The following is a 16,818-nucleotide window of genomic DNA, read 5'->3' as shown; positions in this document are numbered from 1 at the left end:
CAGAGTGAGACTGTGTCTCAAAAAAAAAAAAAAAAAAATTACATTTGAGAATATTTAATAATGAGAAAATGCTCATATTACTGTGTTAAGTGTAGGAATAAAACTGTATATACACAATAACATCATAGGTATGTGTGTAGATATATGCCACACACATACACACATGGAAAAAAACATACTAGGACATACTAGGAATTACCCTAGCATGTTAGCAGTGGTTATCACCTGGGTGAAGGAATTATGATTGGATTATTATCAGTAATTATTAGTTTATGTTTGTTGTCTTTTCCAAAGTTTTCCACCCTTAAACATGTTTTTTCACATAAAAAAAAAACAGTATTTTTAAATCGGAGCCTCACAGATCTCTTCTGCTCAGTATGACACTAAGAGAGGTCCCGGAGGTCCCAACGAGCGAAGGGGAGGGAGCGGGGGATGAGACCCGGTGATCTCGACTCCCTCTCGGAGACGGAGAGAGGAGGCCCGCTCCGTGCTCCTCCGTGCTCGTGCCTTGCCTGCTTTTCCGCTCACGGTCGCTCACCCGGCCCCTGGGGTCCAGAACGGTTGCCCTGGGAGCCCCGGCTCGCCGTCAGCAGGCACAGGTGCGGTCTACACCGCCATCTGCGGCGCTGGGGAAGGAGTGGGCGTGTCCCCTGGGTCTCCGCCAACCGCTCCCGGGGCGCCACGCCCACCGCGAGCCCCACTTGAGCACTCCCCTCGCGGAGCGCCCCTCCCGCGTGGCCTCCCCAAGCCCCGGGTACCTGCAGGGCCATGGTGGCGGCGGCCGCGTTGCTGCTGCAGCTGTTATCCGGTGCTCTGCCCCCTAGGGCGCCCGCGGCTTCTTAAAGGGCCGCGTCTCCGCCAGCCGCTGCCATTGGCCCCGCTCCCGGCCGGGCCGCCTCCCACTGGTCGCGGGCGCGGGGGCGAGGCTGGGCTGTGAGCTCCTTAGCGCGCCGGGTTGCCCGGGCTGCAAATGGAAAGACCAAGAGAAGAGAATTTAAATGAGTTTCTCCCCGCTCTGGGCTCTCTCTTCTATTCTTTCTCAAGAGGGTCTTTGCAGGAAACCCAGAGAGATCTCCCCAGGGCACAGGCCTCCCCTGGAATGCCTTCTTAAAAAAGAAAGAAAGAAAGAACGAAAGAACGAAAGAACGAAAGAAAGAAAGAAAGAAAGAAAGAAAGAAAGAAAGAAAGAAAGAGAGAGAAAAAGAAAGAGGAAAAAAAGAATATACATATTTATCTAGAGAGACCCCCCCAACTCTAAAATATATATGTAATGTCTTTAATTTTTAAAAAATGTATATATGTAAATATGTATTGACCGGGGGCAGTGGCTCACGCCTGTAATCCCAACACTTTGGGAGGCTGAGGCCGGCAGATCACCTGAGGTCGGGAGTTCGAGACCAGCCTGACCAACATGGAGAAACCTGGTGTCCACTAAAAATACAAAATTAGCTGGGTGTGGTGGCGCATACCTGTAATCCCAGCTACTCGGGAGGCTGAGGCAGGAGAATCTCTTGAACCTGGAAGGTGGAGGTTGCTGTGAGCCGAGATTGCGCCATTGCACTCCAGCCTGGGCAACAAGTGCGAAACTCCATCTCAAATAAATAAATAAATAAATAAATAAATATGCATTTAAAATTTTATACAGAAGTGAGGGGTCTTGCTAGGTATATATATAATATTTTTTCTCTAAAAATTTATATATATACATTTATATTTAAAATTTTAAAAATTAAAAATTTTATACATTAAAAGTACAAATTAAAATATATATATATATATATTTTTTTTTTTTTTTTGAGACGGAGTCTCGCTCTGTCGCCCGGGCTGGAGTGCAGTGGCCAGATCTCAGCTCACTGCAAGCTCCGCCCCCCGGGTTTACGCCATTCTCCTGCCTCAGCCTCCCGAGTAGCTGGGACTACAGGCGCTGCCACCTCGCCCGGCTAGTTTTTTTTTTATTTTTTATTTTTTTTATTTTTTAGTAGAGACGGGGTTTCACCATGTTAGCCAGGATGGTCTCGATCTCCTGACCTCGTGATCCGCCCGTCTCGGCCTCCCAAAGTGCTGGGATTACAGGCTTGAGCAAGAGAGGTGAGGTTGCCCAGGCTGGTCTTGAACTCCTGACCTCAAGCAATCCTCCCACCTTGGCCTCCCGAAGCACAGGATTCCTTCTTTATACATACTTCTCTCCTGTCCATTATTCCTAGAAACGTGGATGATGAATGCGTCTCCTCCACTCTGCCTCTAGGCGCAGTTTATCATGAGTGAAAGTGGCCTGTGGTTTGCGCCTCTTCTCCTCTTTATAAAGCAAAAACACCTAAATTCTGGACACATGCTACAATCAGCCTAACTCGTTTTTAATTATGGTAAAGGCACAGGACTAAAAGCCTATTCAATTTGACCCAGTTTTCCAGGGAAACAAACCCAGTGTCACTCCAAGTCTGCAGACACGCCAAATAGGATTACATTTCCAAAGGACTGGAACCGAATTGGCTGGTCATATGAGGAGCTAATTTCCGACGCTTCGCATTGATGGAGAAGGGTGACTGGGAGAAAAAAGAAACTCAATACGGCAAAGTGACTGAGCTTGAGCGTACGACAATGCAACAAGCAACCTTTCAGCTTGTTTTTGCATAAAGCTACATTTTAAAAATATTTGCTTTTTCATGAAAATCTTTTTTTCTCCTCACAAATATTTTCGTGGTGAAATCAGTGCATTTCCAAGTAAAGGACCAAAAGCAAAATGTTAGAAAAACCTATTGGGCAGTTGTTTGTGTTTGAAGTCCTAGACGATGGGAAAGGTCCCGTGGGGTACTAAGGCTCACGGCAGCTTCAGCACAGCCTGGCCTTCCTCTGGTAACCTAGTCCTAGCTGCCGGCAGCACCCGGTCCGTGGTGTTTCAGCGGGAAATACGGCACTGAGTATGAGTATCACTCCATATCTTCAGCTGAGACATTCTGGAATTATCGTCGCTGTAAGAAACCAGAAGAGGGGAGGGACGGACGCTACATTGTTTTCTGCTTTATTCTCTAAATCCAGAATGTTCTTTTAAGACCTCTTTTGAAAGTATTTTCTTCTCCTGGGTTGCCATTCCCCATCTCATTGCCAGGTCATGTGGGTCTTGTCTCAAGACGCAAGAAAGGGCCAGGCACGGTGGCTCATGTCTGTAACCCCAGCACTTTGGGAGGCCGAGGTGGACAGATGATTTGAGGTCAGGAGTTCGAGACCAGTCTGGCCAACATGGCAAAAACTTTTCTTCTAAAAATCTCTTCTAAAAATACAAAAATTAGCTGGGCATGCTGGCAGGCACCTGTAATCCCAGCTATTTGAGAGGTTGGGGCAAGGAGAATTGCTTGAACCTGGGAGCCAGAGGTTGCAGTGAGCCAAGATCATGCCACTGCTCTCCAGCCTGGGCAACAGAGTGAGACTCTTGTCTCAAAAATAAATAAATAAATAAATAAATAAATAAATAAATAAATAAAATAAAATGAAATGAAATAAAATAAAATAAAAACCATAGCATGAGTTTCAGAATAGGTTTTTATTTTTCTATTTAAAAAAAACATCCATTGGGATTCTGATAGGGATTGCATTGAATCTTTAATACCGTCAAGACGAACATTTCTTAACCATGGCAGTGCATTCAATTACCTGGAAAAAAGACACAAACCCCAATCTGATCCCTATTTCCCACCACTATTTTGATGTAATGGCTGTAGGGTTGGACCCAAGCCTCACGAATGATGCATCCATGGTTTTGCTCTCTTCTCTGCAATGACAATTTAGCTCTCCTTCTCTGAATAATACATGTGGTCCTCCAGGATGGACCAGGTCCTGCTGACCTCTTCAACCACATCTCTCGCTCCTTCCCACAGGCATGGATGCTCCACCCTGAGTAACTGAAGGACTTCAACTTCCCTTTCTCCAGGTTGTTGGATAGTTGCCGCTCCACTGTCTGGAGCACTCTTTTTCTTCTTTTATTTTCTTTTCCCTCCCTCCCTCCCTCTCTCTTTTTCTTTCTTTCTTTTCCTTCCTTCCTTCCTTCCTTCCTTCCTTCCTTCCTTCCCCTTCCTTCCTTCCCTCCCTCCTTTCTTTTTTCTTTTCTCTTCCTTCCTTCCTTCCTTTCTCTCTCTCTTTCTTTCCCTTCCTTTCCTTTCCTTTCTTTTTTTCTTTCTTCTCTCTCTCTCTCGTTTGTTTTTGAGACGGAGTCTCAATCTGTCACCCAGGCTGGAGTTCAGTGGTAAGATCTCGGCTCACTGCAACCTCCACCTCCTGGATTCAAGTGATTCTCCTGCCTCAGCCTCCCTAGTAGCTGGGATTACAGGCGTATGCCACCGTGCCCGGCTAATTTTTGTATTTTCAGTAGAGATGGGGTTTCGCCATGTTGGCCAGGCTGGTTTCAAACTCCTGACCTCAAGTGATCCACCTGCCTTGGCCTCCCAAAGTGTTGGGACTACAGGCGTGAGCCACCACACCTGGCTCTTTTCCCACTTTCTTAACTAGGCCAACTCTTAAGACTCAGTCAACATGGCAACACCTCCAGGAAGACTTTGAGACAAGAAATAGCTTTAGTCTGGTCTTCTGGCCTATGAGCCTCTGGCCATCTCTCCCGTCTTTCTTCTGTTCTCATTCTTACCTGCCTTCAAAGGGTTTCCACTCCACTTGGCCTCCCGGCTGTTCAAACAGGCCTATCACACTCCTGCTCTCGCGTCTCTACCTCAGAATTATCTTCCCATGGTCGGCCTGGCTCAGTGCTTCCACTCCTCTAGGTCTTTGCTCATCTGTCATCTCTCAGGAGGCCTTTTATCACCCATCCTAGCACCCCCCTTCCACTCTTCCTTGCTTTTTCGTCTTTCTTTCTTCCTTGCTTTTTCGTCTTTCTTTCTTTCTTTCTTTCTTTCTTTCTTTCTTTCTTTCTTTCTTTCTTTCTTTCTTTCTTTCTTTCTTTCTTTCTTTCTTTCTTTCTCTTTCTTTCTCTTTCTTTCTTTCTTTCTTTCTTTCTTTCTTTTTCTTTCTCTTTCTTTCTCTTTCTTTCTCTTTCTCTCTCTCTCTTTCTCTCTTTCTTTCTTTCTTAGACAGAGTCTCACTCTATTGCCCAGGCTGGGGTACAGTGGCATGATCTCGATTCACGCAAACTCCACCTCCCAGGTTCAAGTGATTCTCCTACCTCAGCCTTCTGAGTAGCTGGAATTACAGGTGTGCGCCACCACATCCAGCTAATTTTTGTATTTTTAGTAGAGACCAGGTTTCACCATGTTGGCCAGGCTGGTCTCGAACTCCTTACCTCAAGTGATCCACCGGCCTCAGCTTCCCAAACTGCTGGGATTACAGGCGTGAGCCACCACGCCTGGCCTTCCCTGCTTTTTTTCTGTAGCACTTTGAATCATCTGACAACTTATATCATTTACGTTCTTTGTTTACCCTTTCTCCTCCTTTAGAACTCTGGCTCACTGCTTTATCCTCAACACTAGCAATTCAATGAATATCATACCTATGGGAAAAGAAGAGGGGTGGGGAAGAAAGGGAGGAAGGGGATAGAAAGGAAGGATTAAAGGTCTTTCAAATTTCCCTATTTTCATAAGACAGCACCGCCAAGACCCCTGATAACCTTGGACATCCCCACATAGCCACATAGCCAAGGCCTGACTGCAGTCTACCCTGAGTCCTGGACAAATGCCTGGATTTCCCTGGCAGCAAGGTTTCCTTTTTTTTTTTTGATTGAGTGAGGAGACTTTATTGATGGCACACGACAAGGTGGGGCTCCCTAGGTGTCTCCCTCTTCATGCGGTCTGCGTGGAAACTGTGAGGAGGGGAGATTCTCTGTGTGGTGGGGCCTGAGTGGCGCAGGGACTCTCCAGCAGTGAGGGCCTTTCTCTTCCTCTCGTGCTCTCACTGGGTCTGGTGGTCCAGGGGTCTTACTCCTTGGAGGCCATATGAGCTCTACCACCCTGTTGCTGTAGCCAAACTCATCGTCCTATCAGGAAATGTGTTTGACAAAGTGGTCATTGAGGGCAATGCCAGCTCCAGCATCGAAGGTGAAAGAGGGGGTGTCGCTGTTGAAGTTGGAGGAGATGACCTGGTGCTCGGTGTAGCCCCGGATGCCCTTGAGGGGCCCTCCAAAGCCTGCTTCACCACCTTCCTGATGTCATCCTATTTGGCAGATTTTTCCAGATGGCAGGTCAGGTCCATGACTGACACGCTGGCAGTAGGGACACAGAAGGCCATGCCAGGGAGCTTCCGGTTCAGCTCAAGGATGACCTTGCCCACAGGGCTTACCTATCTTATAGAAGAGTCTCACAAGGGTGTTTCTCATCTATGTCTCTAGTTTAGTTGAGACTAGGGCTTTCCATCTTCTCCTTTCTCTGCACCCCCTACAAGTTGCTTCACTTTAGGACAGAGCCACAGGTTTCTGTGTAAGTCTGGAACTGCTTGCTGAAGTTTACAGTTTGTTCCTTGACAGAGTGACCTACCACTCATAACACCTGTCATCCGACCTCTGAGACTGGCAATGCTGTCCCATGGGATTAGAGATGCAGGGAGCTGACATCATGTTGGTCTTGATTTTGCTGTTTTGTGAGGCCTGAGAACTGCTTAACTGCTTGAAACTCCTCACCTTCACCTTGTCTCTGTGGACACAGATATTCATTGGAGTACTATACAGTCCCAATTAATAGAGCTTTCAATACTCATTTTGCAGCTCATCATTAAAATTCATGCTTAGTAACTGATGGAAAATAACGAATTGTTTACCTAACAACTATTGTTATACATGATACACACACACACACACACACACAGAGAGAGAGAGAGAGAGAGAGAGCGCGAGAGAGCGCTAAGGTCAGAATATCATGGAGGAAAAGAATAGAAGAATCTGGTGGTCAATTCCCTTACATTCTTCTGTTGACAAATTTTCTTGTTGGGACCTTCACTTATTTCATCAAAAGATGGTGGCTAATTATATAATTTATTACTCAGAAGCTTTTTATGTATTTATTTGTTTTGGAGACAGGGTCTCACCATGTTGCCCAGGCTGGAGTGCAGTGATGTGATCATAGCTCACGATAGCCTCCACTTTCTATGCTCAAGCAATCCTCCAGCCTCAGCCCCAGGAGTAGCTGGGACTACAGCCACACACCATGCCTAGCTTTTTTTTTTTTTTTTTTTTTGTAGATACGGGGTTTTGTCATGTTGCCTAGGCTGGTCTTGAACTCCTGGGCTCAAGCAATCCTCCTGCCTCAGCCTCCCAAAATGCTGGGATTACAGGTGTGAGCCACCACAGCCGGCCATCACTCAGAATCTTAAGTCATTGTCAAACAATGGAAAGCATACAAATCAAACAGTAGTCCAATTCTAGAATATAAAAAGAAAGCTCTAATATTCAAAGACCAAACAGATTTTACAGGACTGTCATTACTGTCATTAAAAAGTAAAACTGGCCAGTTCTGGTGGTGCGTATCTGTAATACCAGCACTCTGGGAGGCCGAGGTGGGAGCATTACTTGAGCCCAGGAGTCTAAGACCAGCCTGGGCAACATGGTGAGACCCCATCTCTACAAAAAGTACAAAAATTAGCCAGGCTTGGTGGCATGCTCCTGTAGTCCCAGCTACTCGGGAGGCTGAGGTGGGAGGATCACTTGTGCTTGGGAGGAGGTTGCAGTGAGCTGAGATGGTACCATTTAGCCTGGGCAACAGAGCAACATCCTGTCTCAAAAAAAAACAAAACAAAACTGATTCTTCAGAATAGGATATCAAATATGTAAAGTAATAATTTGAGACACATGAAAAAGTGTTATGTGTGAAGAAAATCAGAAGATTGAATCTGTATTATTTTAATGTAAAAGCATGCACATATGTGAAACAAAGTAGAAGGGAACACTAAAGAAAAAATGGGTGTGATTGGGTCATGGAAGCATGTTTGTTACTTTTTGGTTGTAATGTTTGTGTGATACAAGAGGGAGAGAAATTACTTTCGAAATGTACTTGTTAATTTTAGCAAAATCCTTGTGGAAATTAAACTGCTAGTTTTAAAATAAAACACAAGCACTAAAATAATAGAGGTTATGTTTCATTTTTATTAACTTAGTTTTGCCATGGTTGAGACTGGATTCACCACAGTTCAATTTATCAAGCACTTAACTATGTGTTCCGCACATAATAATCATCTTAGCATAGAGGATCATCTCTTCTAATCCTCACAAGAGATACTATTTTTATCACTTCATAGAGGAGGTTAATAAACTTGACTAGGTCATAAGATCTTCAGTTGAAGTTAGGATTTCAACCCAAAGCCAAGTAATGTAATGGCTGATGTTTTCCATAGAGAAAATGTAAGCTGAGATGATGTTCAAACTATAAATCTGGAACCTTAGGGGGACAAAAACGTATGGATGTCTCCTTCCTATTACTTTAGCATTTTAATTAGACCCGTGTGTCTCTATTTGTTTTTGGACATGCAAGCTGCTTGCAGTTCATCATAGCGAACTCACACAATTCATTTGATGAAACACAAACCTGTTCTTACAAACTCACTGTCATCTCTTTTTAATCTTACTAACTCCGATAAAAATCACATTGCACTTTACCCTGTGTAACCTCCAATGATCTCTGACGGAAAGCCAAATCTTCTTTGTGTGTTTGCTTTATGGACAGTTAGGTTCTACACAGGTACTTAAACATGAAAATTGAAATCATAGAGGCTGGGCACCATGGTTCAAGCCTGTAATCCCAGCACTTTGGAAGGCCGAGGCAGGCGGATCACCTGAGGTCAGGAGTTCGAGACCAGCCTGACTAACATGGTGAAACACTGTCTCTACTAAAAATACAAAAATTAGCTGGGCTGGTGGCCCGTGCCTGTAATCCCAGCTACTCAGGAGGCTGAGGCAGGAGAATCGCTTGAACCCGTGAGGCGGTGGTTGGAGTGAGCCAGGATCACGCTATTGCACTCCAGCCTGGGACACGAGGGCGAAACTCTGTCTCAAAAAATAATAATAATAAATAAAGCACAGAAACTATACCAGAAAATAGGAAACAAAACGAACAGTGAAGAGAATGAGAAAAGGAGGCAGATATGTAGAAGAGGAAAAGGAAGGGGGCCCAAGTGAGGCCGGAAAAACCGGGGAGGAGGAGGGGGCTCATTAGGTCAGAAGCAACCTGCCGTCTTCTAAGTTCTGGCCAAGGGTAGATCAACGGATCCAGATTCCTGAGTTTTAAAATGTTATTAGGCTGCTTCATCACTTGTCCCTGACGTTGCAGCGACTCCGATGGTAACTTTAGTCTCCATTGCTTGGAGCAGCCACAGTGTACACCGGACAGGATATTCCGCGCAGCTGTTGCTGAACTCAAGGCAACTCCTATAGCCTTTCTCTTTTCGGGGCTCAAGATTCCTTGCATTATTGCCCATAGGCATGTTTTATCCCACACTCCTTCTCCCTTTTATCTTGATTTTCGTGGTGCTGGGGAGTCTGCAGGGATTCCATGGCGACGGGTTCACTGGGACAGGGGCTGGGGTTGTGCGTCCCTGAGGCAAAGCAAATACAGAAAAGCGAATAGAGATAGAGGGCTAAGACTCCCAGGCACTGAAAGGTAGAAACTGGGTTATAAGGGAGAGGGGAGCACAGACGCCCGGAGAGAGCCTGCCCTTGGGATACCACTGGCGGTAGGCTGGCCTCCGAACAACTAGAAGGTCCAAGCCCTGAGCATCTGGTTACCCGGGCAACTTTATGGTCTCGCGATACAGACCTCGCGCCTGCGCACTGCCGCTGTAGGGGGCCCGGTCCGGAGCCTCCACCCCGGGGCCTAAACTCGAATCTAAAAGATGGGGCCTCGTTGTGTTGTTTCCGGGCCGCGCGACGCTGTGGGCTGCTTTCCCCTTTCTGGAGTGACCTAACACAGGATAACGAAACCTGCTGTGCTCCTAGCGCTTCCGCTCCGCCCCGTCGCGTCTGGGAGGCGAAGCCGCGAGGCGAGCGCTCTGCGCATGCGCGGCGCAGGCGCACTTGGAGCCGGTGCTGTAACCCTCAGGTGAAGGCGGATCCGCCATCGTGAGTTCCAGGTGGGCGCGCGGGGCCCACGTAGGGCAGGAGGCCAGCCCCGGGGGGATCGGGCCCGGGACTCCACGGAATCTGGAGGCCGAAGCCCGCGCGCACGCAAGGCTTCCGCTGCTTCCCCGACGCCTCTTGCGTGGCCGCGGAACCCGCCGCCCTCTCGGTCGGGCTACCAAGTCCCGGGCCAGGCGTGTGCACCCAGAGCTTCCGCGCCTCTCCTCGGGCTCCTCTGCTGGATTGCAGCGCCGGCTGGGCACCAGGAGTGCAAAGCGAAAACCGCACGCCGGCCGTTCTGTTCTCCACGGTCTCCAAGGAGACACGGACCGATCCAGGGGCGGCATGCAGTGGGGAGGTGAGCTTTGGGTCGGCCGTCGCCCCTCGGCTACCGGCGGGATCCAGAAACCGGAAGTCACCACCGATACCCTTCTCACCTTTACTCCCAGCTGGTCACTACTGTGTCGGGAGATTCTACCTTCTTTTCCAACTAACATGTATTTCTCTCCAGTCCTTTCTGCGGTGTCTCTAGTGTAGGCCACCGCCATTTCTAACCTGGACGACTCCGGAGGCGTGTTTGCTGCTCAAGGATTCTTCCTTTGCCCAGATCCACAAAGATCTATAACGTCTTTCTAATCATGACGCCTCTGCTTTAGACGTTAAAGTTGCTTCACACTGGAAGGCCTGCAAAGGTCTTCATTATCTGGTCCTTACCCACCTTTCCTAGTTTCTCACTGCTTTCTCTAGCATCTCTGCCCCAGCCACATTGAACTTATTGGAACTTGCTTTTTTTTTTTTTTTTTTTTTTTTTTGAGACATAGCAGTCGCCCAGGCTGGAGTGCAGTGGCGCGATCCTGGCCCACTGCAACCTCCTCCTGCTGGGTTCAAGCGATTCTTCTGCCTCAGCCTCCCGAGTAGCTGGGACTACAGGCGCGCGCCACAACGCCCGGCTGATTTTCGTATTTTTAGTAGAGACGGGTTACCATGTTGGTCAGGCTGGTCTCGATCTCCTGGCCTTAAGTGATCCGCCCGCCTGGGCCTCCCAGAGTGCTGGGATTACAGGCGTGAGCCACCTTGCCAGCCAACTTCTTTCTTTTAATGCTGAGATACCTTTCTTTACTCCATACTCCCTTTGGTTGGCATTGTTTAGAGGTAGGTTAAGAGGTCCGGCCGGGCGCCTCTTAGTCCCAGACTAAGTGCTCACGCCTGTAGTCCCAGCACTTTGGGAGGCCGAGGTGGTTGGATCACAAGGTCAGGAGATCGAGACCATCCTAGCCAACATGATGAAACCCCATCTCTACTAAAAATACGAAAATTAGCCGGACATGGTGAAGCGCGCCTGTACTGTAGTCCCAGCTACTCGGGAGGCTGAGGCAGGAGAATCGCTTGAGCCCGGGAGGCAGGCGGAGGATGCAGTAAGCCGATATTGTGCCACTGCACTTCAGCCTGGCGACAGAATGAGACTCCGTCTCAAAAGGGGGGGAAAAAAAAAGCAGTTCCTCTATGAGGACTGCTTTTTCCTACCCCCTCAACTAAGCTAGGCCTTTGCTGGATATTCCCTAAGTATCCTGTAGTTCCCTGACCTTCATGTGCATCAGGCTTTATTGTATAATTACCTGGTAATATTTTTTCCTTGTGGACTCTAAGCTCACTGAGGTCTGCGACAAAAAATACTTATGGCCTGGCACATCCTGGATAATCCAGAAAGGTGGTGCCTGCGGCTGAGGGTGGGAGTGGTATTCCAGGCAGAGGGACTAATGTATATAGATTTGAAGGTGGGAAAATGCTGGCCTCATTAAATAGTATGTGGTTCGGTGTTGAGGTCTTGTGCTTGGTGGAGCTTAAGGAGAAAGAGGCTGGTGGGAGATTGAGACTGGAGATTGGAGGGCCTTTTATGTCACATTAGAGTTTGGGTGGGGCATGATAGCTCATGCCTGCAGCCCAGCACTTTGGGAGGCCGAGGCTGGGGGATTGCCTGAGCCTGGGAGTTGAAAACCAGCCTGGGCAACAAAGCAAGACCCTGTCTCTACGGAGTTGTTTTTTTTTTTTGAGACAGAATCTTACCCCGTTGTCCAGGCTGGAGTGCCGTGGTGCAATTTCGGCTCACTGCAGCCTCTGCCTCTTGGGTTCAAGCGATTCTCATACCTCAGCCACCCAAGTAGCTGGGATTACAGTTGCACATCACCACACCTGGCTAATTTTTGTATTTTTAGTGTAGACCGGGTTTCACCGTATTTGCCAGGCTGGTCTCGAACGCCTGACCTCAAGTGATCCGTCCAGCTTGGCCTCTCAAAGTGCTGGGATTACAGGCGTGAGCCACCGTGCCCAGCCTATACAGAAAATTTAAAAATTAAAAAACTTTTCTGGGCTTGGTGGTGTGCGCCTATAATCCCAGCTACTTAGCAGGAGGCTGAGGTGGGAGGATTGCTTGAATCCAAGAGTTCAAGGCTGCAGTGAGCCATGATCAAACAACTGCATTACAGCCAGGTGACAGGGCAAGACTGTCTAGTAAAAAGTGTTTGCCCTTGATCTATAGGCAGCAGAGGCCTCTTGAGACACAGCTCTAAAAGGACCTCAGCAAAGCCTTATTTTTCTCCCTTTCTCTAAAGCTATAAAATCTTACCAGTCAGTATTTTGTTTCTGGATTATATTGCATGAGATTATGCTTATCCAAACTACTTGGCTCTCTTTACCTCCCTAGCAGATTCTGCAGGCGGGAGAAGTTTATAGCCTGTTTTGTGATCCCTCCGGAGCATGGTTTTAAGTATTTACTCTGTGGTGTTTGGATGGGGAGACATGATCTGACTTGCAGTTGCCAAGAGCTCTGTTCCATCCTATTTGTTTCACCCCTCTGTCACTTATTTCCCTCTTCCTGACCACTTTGAACCTGATGCCAGCCCCTCGCAGTCACTGCATTGCATCTGGATGAGCCACTTTTCTTCCTGATTCCCTGAGCTCTGGGGAGCATAGAGATAATGGGGTCAGGGGGCAGTGTGGCCACTGTGAAGGAAGCAGCTTAGGCCCCAGAAGTCTCCAGCAGTGGGCAGTACCGAGACGACCAGGGTGTGATCTCTCACCCCAAGGAGCTGAATTTGGGTTTTCTGTGGGAAGGTGTCTGGGAAGAGTATCAGAGACCAATAGCGCTCAGGGGGCCCTTCCTCGGGGCTGTCCAGCGTGGAAGCACCCCGTCCTACACCAGTGGTTCCTGATTGCGGTTCTGAATCAGATTCACGGGGGCATTTATTTATTTATTTATTTTGATATGGAGTCTTACTGTCGCCCAGGCTGGAGTGCAGTGGCACGATCTCAGCCCACTGCAACCTCTGCCTCCTGGGTTCAAGAAATTCTGCCTCAACCTCCCGAGTAGCTGGGATTACTGGCAGGCACCACCATGCCTGGCTAATTTTTTTGTATTTTTTAGTAGAGATGGGATTTCAACATATTGGCCAGGCTGGTCTCAAACTCCTGACCTTGTGATCGACCTGCCTCGGGCTCCCAAAATGCTTTGGTTACTGGCATGAGCCACTGCACCCGGCCTAGGGCAGCTTTTTATAAGCACAGATGCCCAGGTCTTATTCCTGAAGATTCCAATTCAGTAGATCTGGGTTGAGGACCAACCATCTGCCTGTTTTAAGAAGCCACAGGTTATTTTTGAGGTGTAGCAAGGATTGAAAGAACAGAAAACTTGGGATTTGGAAAACTAGTTGTGACTCCGGGCAGTGAGTCAGTTTCCTAATGCACTCATTGGGGAATTCTATAGGAATGCTGTGAGAAGCAAATAATCCATGGAGAGAGTGCTTTATACAGCGATACACTACTGAGGCACACTTGCCTTCAACATCAGCTACCAGCCTAGTAAATGGAAGTATAAATGGAAAGGACGTAACTTCCTTTAGTTTTGCCAGGTGGGTCCCTGTGATTCTAACTGAGCCCCAGGAAGGAAGGGAAGAAAACAGGGAAGAGAAAGGAATGTGTATTTGCCTCTGGGAAGGATAAACAGGATATGCCCTCTGGACCAGTAGTTTATAATATTTTCCCCATTAAGCATCCTTCTCATTTTTCCTCAATGGATTAATATCTTTAAATTTCATTACATTTCCCTAGTCTTCATGAAATTGCCAGCCAGAAAAGTCGGCTTGGGGCCCCCCTAAAAAGGAGGAATGGCCGGGAGTGGTGGCTCACACTTGTAATGCCAGCACTCTGGGAGGCTGAGGTGGGTAGATCTCCTGAGGTCAGGAGTTCGAGACCAGCCTGACCAACATAGTGAAACCCCGTCTCTACTAAAATTACAAAAAGTAGCCAGGCATGGTGTTGGGCGCCTGTAATCCCAGCTACTCTGGAGGCTGTGGCAGGAGAATCACTTGAACCTGAGAGGCAGAGGTTGCAATAAGCCGAGATCGTGCCATTGTACTACAGCCTGGGCAACGAAAGCGAAACTCTGTCTCAAAACATGAAAAAAGAAAGGGGAGTGTATGCCTGCATACATATCAAGTACTGTAGGAAGGATATTCAAGAAATTTAGGGCCCTGGGAGGTAGGGAGACTTACAAACATGGACATGACAGAATTATTTGAAGTCTTAATCATGAGATGACTGTTCAGTTCTTTAAAATACCACACCTGATTGGTTTTGAATGGCAGAGGTCACCAGAGTCCTTGCAGATTGTGCGCTCTACGTGGGTGGACATTGTTTACCGTGAGCCCCAGGACCTAGAACGCCACTTGCACACTGGAGATGCTCAGATCTTTTTTTTTTTTTTTTGCAGATAGGGTCAGATGTGTTACTGGGCACCGCACGATCATGTTCACTGCAGCCTTGACCTCCTGGGCTCGAGTGATCCTCCCACCTCAGCCTCCCAAGTAGCTGGGACTACAGGTATGCCTCACACTTAGCTAATTTATGTATTTATTTTTTTTTTTTTGTAGAGGGTTTCTCCATGTTGCTCAGAGTGGTCTCGAACTCATGGGCTGAAGTGATCTGTCCACCGCAGCCTCCCAAAATTCTGAGACTGAAGGCATGAGCCACTGTGCCAGGCCTAGAATATTTGTTGAATGAATGAATGGAAGCCCAACTAGACAGCATTTTGGAAAACAGTAACAAGTTATAAGATTAATACCATACAGTCACTAAAAGGTTAATTATGAACAAGTAGAAACAGCATATTTTTAATAAATGAAATAGACAAATGGAATTGTACTACGATTGCAATAATGAAAACTTTCACATATTGCTTGTATAGGAATAAAGACAAAGTCATATAAAAAAATGGGGAAAATTAAACCCTCGTCATCCATTGTCCTGAGTTTTTTTAAAGGGCCCCAGTAGAGCATTTAAAATGGGGTAAGAAATGGGGAAAAATAAAATTACTTAATCTTTAAAAAGAAGACAAGTGTATGCTCACCTAATTGGACTTATATAATGAGGCTTGCTCTAGCTTATCAAGAATCAGAATACAGGCTGGGCGCAGTGGCTCACGGCTGTAATCCCAGCACTTTGGGAGGCCGAGGCGGGTGGATCACCTGAGGTCAGGAGTTTGAGACCAGCTGGGCAACATGGTGAAACCCCGTCTCTACTAAAAAAATAGAAAAATTAGCTGGGCTTGGTGGCGGGTGCCTGTAATCCCAGATACTCGGGAGGCTGAGGCAGGAGAATCGCTTGAACCCAGGAGGTGGAGGTTGCAATGAGCCGAGATTGTGCCATTGCACTCCAGCCTGGGCAACAAAAGTGAAATTCTGTCTCAAAAAAAAAAAAAGAGAGAGTACAACCAAGATACTCTTAAGTTATGCAATTGTCACTAACATGAATTTTTTCTGTTGTCATTTTGCTTCTTGGAAGGATTTTAAAAATGGCTGCAGCTCCTCAAGCACCGGGGCGGGGATCTGTCCGTAAGACGAGACCTCTGGTTGTGAAGACATCGTTGAACAACCCATACACCATCTGCTGGAGCCCTCTGGAGAGCGAGGATATGCACTTCATCCTACAGACGCTTGAGGACAGGCTTAAAGCTATTGGACTTCAGAAGATTGAAGATAGGAAGAAAAAGAACAAAACCCCTTTTCTGAAAAAAGAAAGCAGAGAGAAATGCAGCAATGCTGTTGATATTAGTGAGGATCTGAAGGAGAAAACAGACGCTAAGCAGCAAGTGTCAGGGTGGACGCCTGCACACATCAGGAAGCAGCTTGCCATTGGCGTTAACGAAGTTACCAGAGCCCTGGAAAGGAGTGAACTGCTGTTAGTTCTGGTGTGTAAATCAGTCAAGCCTGCCATTATCACCTCACACCTGATTCAGTTAAGCCTCAGCAGAACCGTCCCTGCCTGTCAGGTCCCCCGGCTCAGTGAGAGAATCGCCCCCGTCATTGGCTTAAAATGTGTTCTAGCCTTGGGCTTCAAAAAGAACACCACTGACTTTGTGGACGAGGTAAGAGCCATCATCCCCAGAGTCCCCAGTTTAAGTGTACCATGGCTTCAAGACAGAACTGAAGATTCTGGGGAAAGTTTAGAGACTGAACCTCTGGAAAGCCAAGACAAAGAGCTTCTGGACACTTCATTTGAAGATCTCTCAAAACCTAAGAGAAAGCTTGCTGACGGTCAGCAGGCTTCTGTAACATTACAACCCCTTAAAATCAAGAAACTGATTCCAAACCCTAATAAGAAAAGGAAACCACCCAAAAGTAAAAAAGCTACTCCAAAGTAATCTTGCATAAACTTGCCATGTCATACTGTTTGTGAAAGCACACCTTGTGAAGAAGCCTTACAACTAATAAAATGAGTTATATTTACATAGA

The 16,818-nt window shown here is 47.2% G+C and overlaps 3 protein-coding genes across 7 annotated transcripts in view; 1 reads left to right on the top strand and 2 right to left on the bottom strand.

The window, feature by feature from the left end:
- The window catches only part of LOC116268562 (acyl-CoA-binding domain-containing protein 7), a 66,151-nt gene extending 65,044 nt beyond the window's left edge, over nucleotides 1-1,107 (bottom strand). Inside the window, exon 1 of one of the 2 annotated variants that reach the window (XM_031652479.1) lies at nucleotides 759-1,107. In XM_031652479.1, the coding sequence (XP_031508339.1) occupies nucleotides 759-770 (12 nt within the window). In that variant the 5' untranslated portion in view covers nucleotides 771-1,107. The remainder of the gene's footprint in view (nucleotides 1-758) is intronic. The other variant, XM_031652480.1, reaches the window with a different exon arrangement.
- A 7,897-nt stretch (nucleotides 1,108-9,004) lies between these two features.
- RPP38-DT lies at nucleotides 9,005-9,823 on the bottom strand. The gene is given in 5 exon segments (XM_031652477.1): nucleotides 9,005-9,067; nucleotides 9,069-9,368; nucleotides 9,370-9,400; nucleotides 9,402-9,513; nucleotides 9,735-9,823. Coding segments are annotated over 4 exon segments (465 nt in total). The 5' UTR covers nucleotides 9,473-9,513; nucleotides 9,735-9,823.
- On the top strand, nucleotides 9,823-16,818 carry RPP38 (ribonuclease P/MRP subunit p38). Of its 4 annotated transcripts, none has more exons than XM_021943081.2 (3): nucleotides 9,823-10,047; nucleotides 14,799-14,908; nucleotides 15,869-16,818. In XM_021943081.2, the coding sequence occupies exon 3, from the start codon at nucleotides 15,879-15,881 to the stop codon at nucleotides 16,725-16,727; it is 849 nt and encodes a 282-aa protein (XP_021798773.1). In that variant the 5' UTR covers nucleotides 9,823-10,047; nucleotides 14,799-14,908; nucleotides 15,869-15,878; the 3' UTR covers nucleotides 16,728-16,818. The 4 variants fall into 4 exon arrangements, with proteins under 4 accessions (XP_021798773.1, XP_021798775.1, XP_021798772.1 ...); XM_021943080.2 differs by having other exon boundaries at nucleotides 9,918-10,391; XM_021943083.2 differs by lacking the exon at nucleotides 14,799-14,908 and having other exon boundaries at nucleotides 9,841-10,047.

This window comes from Papio anubis, chromosome 11 (genome assembly GCF_008728515.1).
Source record: "Papio anubis isolate 15944 chromosome 11, Panubis1.0, whole genome shotgun sequence".
In the NCBI taxonomy this organism is placed as follows: Eukaryota; Metazoa; Chordata; class Mammalia; order Primates; family Cercopithecidae; genus Papio; species Papio anubis.
The sequence above is the reverse complement of the archived record's forward strand: the minus strand, read 5'-3'. Positions and strand labels throughout refer to the sequence as shown.

Coding starts and splice junctions, on each gene's coding strand:
- RPP38 (XM_021943081.2), top strand. CDS start 15,879: ATGGCTGCAGCTCCTCAAGCACCGGGGCGGGGATCTGTCCGTAAGACG.